This window comes from Anser anser, assembly GCF_964211835.1.
Source record: "Anser anser genome assembly, chromosome: 4".
NCBI classification, from domain to species: Eukaryota; Metazoa; Chordata; class Aves; order Anseriformes; family Anatidae; genus Anser; species Anser anser.
The window spans coordinates 9,123,907-9,136,848 of record NC_139724.1 but is presented as its reverse complement, the minus strand read 5'-3'; the positions used below and the strand labels follow the sequence as shown (position 1 = coordinate 9,136,848).

Genomic DNA, 12,942 nt, shown 5'->3' with positions numbered 1-12,942 from the left:
AAAACCAAAACCTAAACAAAAACCAAACAACAAAAAAACAGATGTATTAAGTAACAAGATTTTCTTTTTTTAGCTTTTCTGCTGCATTCAACCTGTTGGAAAAGCCTATTCTTACAAGCAAATAAACAGGCCCAAAGTTTAGTACAAATTTTTTTCTACAGCCATTCTTCCCTACACCCACCTTCTCTTTCTCAAGCTGAGAGCACCACGGTACTGTTAAAAGCTTATGCTTTTGATCTCCGTGCAAATAAATGAGCTGAAACAAATAAAATCCAGTTCACAAGAGACTTCCAAGACATCTGGTGGAGTTATTTTTCTAAGTAATTAGACCAAGTGGTGGTGTAATTCCCAAAGGAAAGGTACCTCCTTGCTTGGTATCCTGCTATTTCTCAGAGACATCAAAACAGCAGTAAGTCCCCCTTCTCTCCTTGCATGTGACTCATACTCCATTGATTACCAGTATTCTCAAACTGGAACAATCGAACAATCATATCTTTGATTTAGGCTGGTTTATAGCTCAAGTTTTAAACGCCCCCCCCCTTTTTTTTTTTTTTTTTTAATCATGAATGCCAGTGGCATTCTGGTACTGACTGAGGAAGGATGAGGCTCCTGTTTTTTTAGTTTGTTTGTTTGTTTGTTTGTTTTTGGTTTTTGTTTTTTTTATTTTCCTTGCTAGCGCACTGCAGTTCTCCTTCATGTGGGCTCTATGGAGCAGGCAGAAAAAAATGTAATGGAATAACAGCCAGGAGCTTGTCCTGGATCAATACACTGTGCTAAACTGTGCCCAGGTGTGCCCATGTCCTCCTTTCATGCTAGAAGATGATTAAATTTCTCTCTCTTTTTTTTCTTTTTTTTTTCCACATTTCCCCAAGAAAACATCATTCTAGGAACAACCCAAATGCTCTTCAGCACTACGGGGACAATGGGATTCTTGGTCTGTGACTATGATACAGTGCAACCACTGGGAACTTATGAAACTGGAGAAGTGGTTCAAAGTAGGGCAGGACCCTCTACAAATCACGTATTACTAACTGACCTGGATGTAGACACCACCTCTACACAATGACAGCTAGTGTTCAGTAATGCCAGTTGCAGAATTCACAGCTATATCAAGAGTAAAGAAAAGTAGCTGCCATATGAATAGCTGCTAGATTACAAAGGTGGGCTTGATATTACTGCATTTTAATTCCCATCTCTCCAAGACATAATGCAAACTCACCGGAGGTTTCATCTACTCTCTCATCCACCACATGGTCCTTCTGATGAACCCATTCACTGTTGCACTTAAAATAGATCTGTGTGGCTGGGCTCGCTTTGCAGTACAGATTCACAGGCTTGTTTTTCACAATGTAAGCCTCTTCGGGTTCAATGAGAAAGTGGGGTAGTGGCTCTGGAGGATCAGAAGGAAAAGTTTCTGGAAGTTCATGAAAAAAATCATCATCTGCAAAAAAAAGAGACAAAAAGGACAAATGAAATACCAAAATTCAGCTGTCAAAGACTCACAAGCACTTCCTGAGTGTGCTTTTCAAATAAAAGGTTGTATTAGGAGCATTCTGAGATGGAGGCTTAAATGCACTGCTGTTTTCAGACTAGAAGAGATTTTTCTTTACATCCTCAGCTGTCTTCCCCCGATGTGATGTGACAGGGATGTGCACATTCACATGACTGGGAATGGTCCTTTGTTATCATCACCAGCAACACAAGCAATAAAACATTATGTTAGCGCTTGGGAGAGTTGACTGTGAAACCGTAGAAGGAAATAATAGAAACTTTTGGAAGCTTCAAGGTCACATTTTCCAATAGTGACTTATCACTGTGCTTAATCAAGTGAATGCACATAGCTCGTATTGGCTGAGGATGTTAAAATGGGAAGGAACGTCTTTCATTTCAGACGAACAATTTGAAATTTACTCTAAGAGCAGAAGACTAAATGCATGCCCAGTCTATGCCTCTGTTCATTTTTCAGACTGCTAAGACTGCTAATGAAGGTGCCAGGCTATGCTTCATTTACTTTGTGGCACCCTCGTTTCTGCTTTCTTCACTACAGAGAGGAAGCTGGAGCTGGGACACGGGGCACAGCAGCTGTGAGATGGTGAAACTTGGGGCCAATGTGGCCCACACTGTTGATTTAAGGAATCCATGCACCTCCCTGGTGGTGCTGGTAATGAATTATGTCAATGCAAGAAGTCTGGACAAGGAGGAAAAGAGTCCAACACACAGGAGGCAACACGAACAACACCTAACCCACATGCTTTCCTTTCTCTCTCTTCACAAGTCTCCCTTTCAAGCCCCTTTGTCACTTTCTGCTGGGGAAGTCTTCTACACCAGAAAGCACCAATTCAGGGGAGAATAGCCCTTGTCCCGTTCACCTCCCCACATCAATGCACAAGACCATCCAAGACACTCCCAGCAGCCACGAGATGGGGAGGCACCAACTGATGACAGACCCAGCACCAACAGGCTGCCAGTCATGAAGGCCTTATTCAACCTCCCCCTTTCTGCCTCTGAAACAGTTAGCATTATACACAGTGACAGACGTTGCAGATAATCAATAAAACAGCACAGAACATCAAACTAAAAATAGTGTGGAAGTATTTTTGTGGAAGTACTATCTCCTCCCTGCCAGTCTTCATGAAGACGAGATGTCAGACAGCTCCTTCCCTACCTGAGATATGCCTGTCACGGCTGTGTGCAGAATTACAAGGGGCACAAAAGGCTCTGCCTCCAGCCACTGCTACTGCAGAATGACAGGGAAAAGCAGCACCAGAGGAAGGAGCTGGGACAAGAAGGCAGCAGGGTACCCACCCACATGGCTACGTGAAGGTAGGCTGTGCGTCTTTGTTAGGGATGGGAGTACCTTACCCAGCAAGAGACTCTGGGAGCCTCTTGAACTATTTATGAAGATAGCACACATTCACCAATTTATTTATTTATTTCCTTATTAATGCCCATGTGGGTATTTAAAAGGCCTGTTTCACTACAGCATCGCTCCTTCGCAGTTCACACAACTGAGCTGTTCAGCGTTAGAAGAAAGGACCACTGAGTAAGGTCTGGCATTTGCCTTGCAAAGGGAACACCTGAGATATAGAATAACAATTCAGTTTCCATCTCCAACAAATCCACTCCAAATGCTTCAATTTAATTTTTACCACTTTCCCTTCCTCCTTTTTTTCCTTTCCACCCTGACCACACCAGCCTGCTTTTCTGCAGTCCCCTGTCCACTCCCCATTAGGCGTTTCTTCCTCGCTCCACTTTGCTCCCCAGTTTTTCCCAAAGCGAAAGATGACTTTCAGCAAGCTGGGTGAGACAACATTTGCTTTCATGACATGGAAACATATCAGAACTGAAGCAAGAGGATTTGCAGCCCTCCTCATCCCCTTCTGCCTGTAACTTCCCATCTTTCCCAGTGCCTCCCTCCCTCGCACACGCCGCTCCACAGCCACACGCGGCACAGGAACATTAGAGATGAATCATTTCCCCCAAACTGCCACAGGACGTATCTTTTTCTTCTGGTCATTTAATTGCAAATCAGTGAGCAGACAGATGGAAACCAACAAAGCACACATATGTTTCATAATTAAACAAGTACTGCTTCACTAATTTCTGGTGACTGGAAGAATAAATGTATTTATTTTCACCACTAGATTTCTGCACGTTATCAAAGGCAATACTTGTGCTGCCTGACCAATTAACTGCATCTTAGCAAAGATGTAACTGGAAAGTCTAACAGGACAGATCAGCAAGCTGCAGGAAAGATAAAGGTTTGCTTTTTTTTAAATTATTTTCTCAGTTCTGGAGAATGCGTATGGGCTTTGAGTTTCCCTTTTGTAGGTAACCGCTCCTGATTTTTAAATATTATTTTTATATTAGGAGAAGTGCCCAGTACATGATAACCTGATCACGCTTTTTGATGGTGGCTGTGGCTGTTTCTCTTCACCAGCCTGCCATCCCATGGTCAGGTACAAGCCAGCTTTCTTATGGCTTCTTGCTATAATGACACCTTACACTTTTTAAGCAATAAATACCCAACTTTATTTTTCCATGCTCTTTCTCATTGATACCAACAGACATCTAACCCTCTCTCAAATGCTGGGGATAGAGATGGAAACCACTCACAAACTGTCACACAGAGAGTGTACAGACGCAGCCTTGTCCTTGGAAACTAGCATTTAAAAGCTGCACTTTTAGAAGGAATTTCACAAAGTAGCTACGAGATTATGTTCATTCAATCACTGCCCTCTTACTGTTGCTATTAGTAGCAACATTAGAGTTATTTTTTTTGCAGAACAAATTCTAAAGAAGAATACCCCGAATGTGAATGCAACTGGATTTTTTGGCGTTTGGCTGAAAAAAAGCCTGCAGAGTGAGCCCTACCTCCAGCAGCATTCAGGGTCCCTCTCTCCTGCTATTCCCTGCTAAAAGGCAAGAGAAGGCTTTACCAGCCTGCACGGATCGTGGCTGGAACATCCCAAGGGGATGGGATGTGCTGCTGCAGGAGACAGACCACTGCCCCCTCCTGCGCAGCCAGCACCGCGGACCCAGCCAAAGTCACGAGGCAGCGGTCTGAGGGCAAAACACAAGCTGCTGATTTGGATTTGGAACCAAATTTGGATTGAAAACTTGCTTTCCATTTTTTAAATGGGAATTATATATTATCTTGCTTCCACTGTGGTGCTTGCAGCAATGTGAGGACATAGCTATTATGGCAGTGTAAATATATAAAAATATTCCAAAAAATCAAACACATTTACCCCTGAAAATGTCAATATCGGTTATTTGGCTGTGTCGAGATTTTTTGCAACTCTATAAAACAAGCTTTTAGCAGAACCGAAGCGACTCCCAATGATTTAATAAACACTTCCATCAAAGTTTCTCCTCACCGGTTCTAGTAAAACACAGATCATTCCTCTGCCCAAAAGAAGTCCAAGCTCTGACTTAGTTTTTTTTTTGTTTGTTTGTTTTTGTTGTTTTTTTCAGGATCACTGTCTTACAGCCATGTGGTCTAGTGGGTCCGCTTCTATAATGCAGATGGAGGTCAGCTCTCGCTGTGTGCTCCATCTCCATTCAAGAGGATAAATCTTGCCCGCGTATTTGATCTCAATCTTCCTGACGGTTATAGCTGTTTATTTAAAATTTTCATCTCCCAATTGCACAACAAAGCAGCAAGCTTTATACATCTTTTATCTCACTCTCCTGAGGAGTTAGACATTTTTTTTATCTGTCTGGCAGAAAACAAACAAAGAAACAAATCAAACCATTTGGGAGTAATCGGGGAGTGTAGAAACAAACACTAAAACTTCAGGTACTTGGTTGCCAATCATTCTGTCATGGTCTTGCTCCCCTTACAACCTTGATCAAACACAACGTGAGGCGCACACACTTCCACCTGGTTATAACAAGTCCCCTTTTGTGCTCAGCAACTTTGAGCTGCAAGTTTACTTCTGCAATATGTCACATTCATCTTTATTTTCACATAATAAAGTGTGCTACCCATCTGTTGTTATTGTCTGATTTATATTAGCAAGACAAAAGACCTGATTAATGGTACTGCTAAACTGGTTTCACTCATGCAGTTCATTCATATTGAGAGAGTGAATTTTAAAAAGCCGTTTTAATCTATAAATTTAATTTGGAATTTTTATTTTAGTTGCTGGCCTGAATTAAGACACAACTTTTTATCTGCCGTCTGTAGTATCTGACAACTATATATATATTTTAAATGCAAGTCGAATGCAGAAGCTATAGTAACAGGTGAAGTGTCACTGAAATCGGCATTGATAGGAGCTGGCACAGAGCATCCCACATAGGAACTTCAGTTTAATTTTAGTTTAATTTTCTATGATGGTAAAACAAATCTCTGTCTGAGCCAAGAGCCTTTTAATGTTAAGCAAGTTCTATATTCTTTTCATGCACTTGTTTGCAAAACTGTACACATTTTAGCTCTTCAAGCATAAAAAGTGGGAAAGGAGATTTTATGGTATACTTCCCTTTTTATGGACCAGTATCCCTGCTCTAATCCGTGGCAGGAAAATATTGTGCTCTGTACACCGATCTATTCATCTCTAGATCACTAGTTTTATTACTATATATCAAGCTTTAATTCTCATCAGCCCGGCGTATAACTCACTGTATTTCTGAACTGCAAGACTTACACTATTATTGCTTAGATCATAATAGATTGGACCATTATCTCCTCGTGTGAGACCTGCAGCAAATTCTTCTCAAATGGAATTTACTTCGGAATGAGTCAAGAGCAATTTCAAACAAATGGCTGCAAAGCTAATTCCATTTGCATTTGGATGCCCATCACTCGGCAAGATCATTCCCCGTGCGTTGCAAGGAAGGCAGCTGGAGTTAACTGTATGGATGGGATTTCTGTTTGGTTTTTAATGTTATGATTAAAAAGCTTTCTAGAGCAACAAGTACTGTTTACTGTGAAATTAACAGCAGGTGCTAGCTGGGGAAGACAGCTTTATCAGAATGGAGGCAATGGTTTGTTTTACACTGCATGCATTTTCAGGAAAGGAAAATTGCTCAGCTGTAAGTCCTTTGGTCACAGAGTTTTCTTTTATCCCGAGAAGGGCACACAATATCATGGTGCCACCAGATGGGAAGCAAGGAAGCAAAAAATCCTGTATGCTCTACAGTCTGCCTCCACCTTAACACTGCCTGAGCTATGAAACTGTGCTACGAAAATTAGGCCAAATTGCGTGAGAAGCGAGAGCAAACGGGACTTCAAAGAGGCAGCGAGATGTGATGTGTAAGCAAGAAATAAGCTGATGAAGAGAATTACTGGTGAGTAGCTGCCTTGCTGGGGGTCTCTCTTGTTCCTGCCCCATCCCTGGAGACCACTCACAGGGAGAGATGGGCACAGCAAAGGGTAGCCTGCACCGTGAAGGACAAAGCACGTTCTCCTGCCTTGCTCTATGGAGGAAGAGGAGGAGGGTGGCTTTCTCAGCACTGTATCCTCTGTCAGCCCTGCACCAAGCTGATTGCAAGGAGGGCATACAATAAGGCAATCACACGTTATTCTGCACTATCTCAGAAGTGGAAGATTTCACCAAATAGCCTAGGAAGATTATCACAGCATCATATTTGGCCAGCCTGGGAGGCACAGGCTGATATCTGCTTGCTCTGAGCTGAATTCACTGCAGGCCTTTACATGGCTAAAGAGGAGGCTTGGTTTTGTGGCAGCCCACAAACAAGATGCTCGCTGAACCTTGCTGAACTCTCATGGGAACGAGGTCAAGGGAATTTCAGACTCACATTTACTGAGCACCCACAAAATTAAATGCTCTTTTCGGCAGGGAAAACAGAGTGCAGGGAAAAGTGATAGAAAAATCGATAGGGCATGCAACGTTCATCTTTTTTGGGTGAGTTCAGTCCTGAAAAAGAATAAAAAAATACCACAAAGAGGAATGAATTGCCCCCGCATCCACAAGGCCTCAGTGAAGACAACCCTAGCAGACCTCAGATTAACTACTCTTCTCCAGGAGGATAAATGCACGTACTGCATGCATGTAGAGAACAAGGACCATATCCACATGTAGATCAGAAGGCAGTTGGGCAATAGTCTACCCCCAAAATACACATACATCAAACAAAAAAACAAACACATCCCTTCCTTCCCTCCTTTACCCTCAGCAAAGGAAGCAGTATCAACATAGACATAGGAAACAATGCACAACCTATCCTCAGCCACAGATGCCAACATGGAGCCCTTTCTAAAACCCAGCGGATGGGCATCTAAGGCTTTGGACACACTGGATTTTTGGCTCAACCGAAGAGTCGAGGAAGGAGGTTTCTGTTGTTCAGTGACAGACCTACCACACTGAACATAATAAATGGATAGATAGATAAATAAATAAATAGGCTACCAGAGGTGTGATACAGTAATCCTGTTCATTACATCCGTCTTACCTTGACTAACCTCTCAGCAAGCTGGAAAGAGCTGAAGGGGAGAAGAAAGCACCACACTTTCCCTTATAACAACAGCACACAGCTCGAGATTGGACAGGGTGTCTGCTAAACTGAGAGAAATGGTTCAAAGGTTTCACAGCTGCAGAAGCAAAAGAGCCACCGTGGGTGCTCCTGTCTTGCAGCACTGCAGCCAACAGAGACCCCTCCTGCTGCACGCTTCATTCCATGCTCCTGTTTCACATGGATGTTGTACGGTCAGATATGAAACCAAAGGCAGAGGAAGGTGAAAGACCAAACAGTTATCACTGCCATGGCCAGCACGGACACGCTGCACAACCAGGCTACCTACAGCAATCAGCTTGTGCTCTGTTTCCTCCACTTTGACAGCACCACCTCCTTCTCCTCCCACATCAATGCTTGGAACATAATTCTGCCTGGCTTAGCCTTGTACAACTGCACTGATGGTAATCTAGTCAGATCTGCTTCACATCTCAGTAAGGAAAAGAAGATTTAGTTCTAAAGTAGGAAAATAATTTTATTTTTAATCAAATGCACTAAATGGTGTGTACCAGCTTTAAGCGACATGCAAGTTTTATATTATTGCCTGGAAAAAATGCATTTTCTTCCAGTTCATTTAATTCATAATCATAATTAAAGTTTCTGTTTCTCCTGAGGCCAATGGCAGTTTTATCATCACTCAGATCAGAGGCAAACCAAAACCAAAACGTGTCCTCAAAATGATTCTCACAGTCTTCTGTAACAGAGAGGGTTCTTTATACATCGTGTTGCTAATGCAAGACAAAAGTTGTGGGTACATACACAGACGTGACACTTAAAGTGCTGTATCCATAACTTTACCATTGCCTGGAGGCAAACTCCATTAGTCTACCAGCTGCTGCCTAAACATGCAAGAGATGGCACAGGTACTTGTTAGCATTGGACCAAGTATAGGAAAAAGCCAGAACACAGCATGATTTCACACAAGGTGATGAAAATACTTCAGCATATGAAGAGCATCAAGCTGTTCTTTGTGCAGGAAGGTTTACAATAATTGTTGTCAGCACAAGAAATCCAATGAAGTAATCTGCAAGGTATGTTATGAGGCTGCCTAACCATTTAAATAGATAAATAAAGATGGAGGAGAGGCTGACTTAGTACTAAAAGTGTGAAATGTCGAGTGGAGAGGCAAAGGTCCTGTCTCTCTGCTGTCCTGCCCTGTGCACTGCCAGTCACCCCCTCCTTTGCAATATATTCATTAATTCTGGTGGAAACTTTGCTTTTGTGCCTGTAGAGAGCTACTGGTTGGCTCAGGTACAATGCCAAGGCTATCAGATCTGCAGCACCTGAAAGTAAAACAGCAATGCTTGTGCAAACCACAAATGACACCAGCGATTTTTTTTAACTATTATTTTGTGTAAGATCACTCTCTTTTCTCCTGTTGCTTTCCCTCTCCATTTCTTTAGAATGAATAAAATATTCATGCTTTAAAAAAAAGAAAGTGGGTTGCAGACTGCCTCAGAAACTTTACCTCCCTTACTCAGTCAAGTAACAAAAACAGAATAACAAAAGCTGTTAGTTCACCAAGCACATATGCTGTATTCCATAAGAGTGAGCTCCAGGCATTTAGCCTACTTACGAAACTGAAACGGCTCCTGTTAGACATGGCTGTGCCAGCAGAGTTCAGGCAGTTGGGCCGCACACTCTCGCTACGTTTCTTTGGTATGAATGCTACATACGAACAGTGAAGGAACAGGATCAGATGACGCCTGCAAAACTGAAACGCATTTTTCCTTTTGGGTTCTAGTTAGCAAGGAGTCCGTATGATGGCATGGGATCCCTTCCCAACCACCTGCACAGCAAAGTCTAATTTGAAACATTTCTGCCCCGGCTTCCATTAGTAGTCATAATGGTTGACACAGGGTCAAAAAATTATTAAACCTCTGAGGAGCATCATTTCCTCTTCAGTGTTAGGCTTCACTTTTCTTTGACACATTAGTCCTGAAGCAGCTCCAGGCTCTTGACCCCTCCTTTAACCCTGATAACTAATTAAAGATGGACAAGGCTTAGGCTAAAATACTTTTTGTTAAACCTATTCATTCTCAAGTCTCCTTCAGGCACCCTCTGTCACACAGGACAGAGCCTGACATATTTACATGAAGATGAAAGTAGGTGCCTGGTGCAATAATACGAAAAACCTCTTTTTACAAGACCTAACTTAACCTTTGTGGTTAGAAGGTAGAATGCATTTTATAGCACATAAAATATATTCTCAACACATACTGGAAACAAGTTTCCTGGGTATAGTCCAAAGCATACAATTCAGGAAAAATCTGAGGATAATTAACTCTGTGTGCATTTTTAGAATTAAAAGTTCAGACACAGGTTCCTCATCTGACTGCTATGTCAACTGTCTGAACATGATGTCCTGAATACAACAAAACACGAAGAGCTGATCCTGCTTTTTCTCATGTGAGGATCTGTAGGGCTCTTTCATGTCTTGGAAACAATAACAGAGCTCAGACTACAGAGTCGTCAGTTGTAGGCACATAGATTTTTGGGCCAGTGGTAAATTACAGCATCCAACACAACTTGGGTTTAATATAAATCAATCTGTATACAGCATATTGTTGATGGCTAGAACACAAACTGCCAGCTTGAGAGAGGATCTATAACTGGATGCAGTACTTTGAAAATGCTTTCTTAGCTTTTTATGTTGTTTCATATTAATAATTAAGCTTGCTTCTTGCATCAGTATGCTAGGGTTAAAACGTCAGTCCTTTGGTTTTACCAAGAATGGCTCCTTTTATCCTTACTTTTCTCATTATATTAAAACTGCTGCAGAGCTCTGCTTCTAGATTTCTAATGCTTTTAATGCAAGCATTTTTTTTTCTCAGCAAAAAAAAGATGATCAACACCTTGTGATTAATAAAACTGAGGTCTAGTGGGATGTTATGGATCCGGATTCCATGTGCTATCTGAAGTTCCCAGTTAATCTGATCAGCGGGATCACTCCATCCCAGAGAAACACAGGACGTTTGCCTATGCCTAAAACAAGAGCTCAGTGGGATGGCCATCTGGTTAAGGCATTGACCTAAGACCCAGGGAATGGATATTCTTGTGTGAGCATGGGGAAATCTACCCTGTCAGGTTCAGGGTCCCATCCGCAAAATGGACGTAGGAGCCTAGTAGGTGGCATGCTGAAGGCACTGCCTTCACAATGGAGTATACAACTCAGCACTCACGTTCTTTCCTCAAAATTCTCCAAAATATCTCAGTCAGTATTGTTTACTACAAAGCCAAGAGCAGTTACACAAAGGACCATAGCCGAAGTTACGTTTACAGAACCACTAGGGAATAAATCCCGGCTGTTTCAGAACCAATGCAAGTTCCGCCAGTGATTTGTACAGCACTGGGTTGTTCTCTGAGCCCCTGAGCTTCTGCAATAACCTCCTGCTTTTATGTAGGTCTCCTTCTGTACCCATGGAGCAGTTGAGGAGAAGGATTAGGAGCAGGAGCCTGATCCTGGGTGCTCTGAAGAGTTCTCTCCATGAGCTAAGGGTGTCCTGATGGGACTGCCGTCCTGAGACTAACATTAGTCCTCATGAATATCTACTGATTCATTATTTTCTTCCTTGGATCTTAATGACATTATTATCGGCCTGGTGCTAGTTACCTAATTTCATCCACAGCGAATTTTTCAAGAACCATAAATAATTTTGTAGGATGGTGATTTATCCCAGCAGAAGTCCAAATTGAATTAGAAATCCATTAGCTAAATTCTGAGCAGGAGCTTCTGGGGAGAAGGGGAAGGGGAGGGAGGTAACTAGGGAATCTCAGCACCAGATGTAGAAAAGAGGAAAAAAAATCCTTAAAAGAACTAGGAAAGGGAAGATAAAAGATGAATATCATCTTATTGAATTAAACACACAGGTATTTAGGCAGCCAGATGGAAGAACGCAGATTATTGCCTAGGATCACAAACATGACTCAGACATTTATTTATTTATTTAGACTAGCAATTGGCTTTGTAAGTACATGAGTCTTTGTAAGCAGATGAAAAGCAGAGGCCTGCTTGCACATCGTGCTTGCGTTCACGCAAATAACAACAGATTGTGTGTACTATATATACTAATAAAGCTAATAATAAGGTGTTCAACCAAATCTTAATGCAAAATAATCATCTGAATTCCTCCCTCTGAGGGAAAATGAAAGCAAGAAAGGCTTGTTTACTTTGGAAATGTTCTGGGTGATTTAATCAGCTATGGTCCTCCATGTAGAGCTTGTTTATTTGAGGAGACACACGGACAATGCCCCCCTTTGAGCACAAGCTTATTTACAGGAGAGAACATCCTCTCCTCTTGCCACCCTGCCCCTACCACCAGCAGACTCAGCAATGAAGGCAGGTGGAAGGGTAATTCAGCTAGTTCATTGACATTACCACCCTATCCTTTTCTACAGCTGGAAACTCTGACGGACAGATCCCAGAGCCCACGGAGGGATACTGCAGCACAGACCCTCTCATTCTGCATCCACAGGGTTATTTCGGCAGTCCATGAAAGGGCTGAGGTATTTGGTTACAGATTGCAAACTTCCTCCCGCAGTGACTAATTTCATCGATGCTCATTTCCTAAGTCTTGCTGATTTCTTACTCTCAAATTCTCAAACAATTAAAAAACAGCAGCAACAACAACAACAAACTCTTAACGCTTAAAGAGCAACCTGAGACAGCAGGCTTCTGGCTTTTGCTTTACCCTCAGCACAAACTTCAGCTCAAGTGACTGTGAAGCATCACCCCTCCCATCATCAGGAGTGCCCAAGATAGCTCGAACATAAGTTGTTGAGACCAAACAGCAATTATGCAGTGCTAATGGGAAGATCTGACTTCTCCTGAATCACCGTGTGCAAGGCTCCAGTATCAGCAAAACGTGCAGTCACTTCTCCTAGCCAAAACCCCACTCTTTGCCTCCAAATCTTTTCAAGTTCACGCCATGGCCGCTAAAAGAAAGAACAAACGGGGAAAGG

General features: G+C 42.3%; 1 protein-coding gene across 5 annotated transcripts in view; it reads right to left on the bottom strand.

The window, feature by feature from the left end:
* The window catches only part of UNC5C (unc-5 netrin receptor C), a 250,700-nt gene that overhangs the window by 84,596 nt on the left and 153,162 nt on the right, over window positions 1–12,942 (bottom strand). For all 5 annotated transcript variants that reach the window (XM_083834564.1, XM_083834563.1, XM_083834566.1 and 2 more), the window contains exon 2: window positions 1,220–1,441. In XM_083834564.1, coding sequence (XP_083690690.1) covers window positions 1,220–1,441 — 222 coding nt within the window. The remainder of the gene's footprint in view (window positions 1–1,219; window positions 1,442–12,942) is intronic.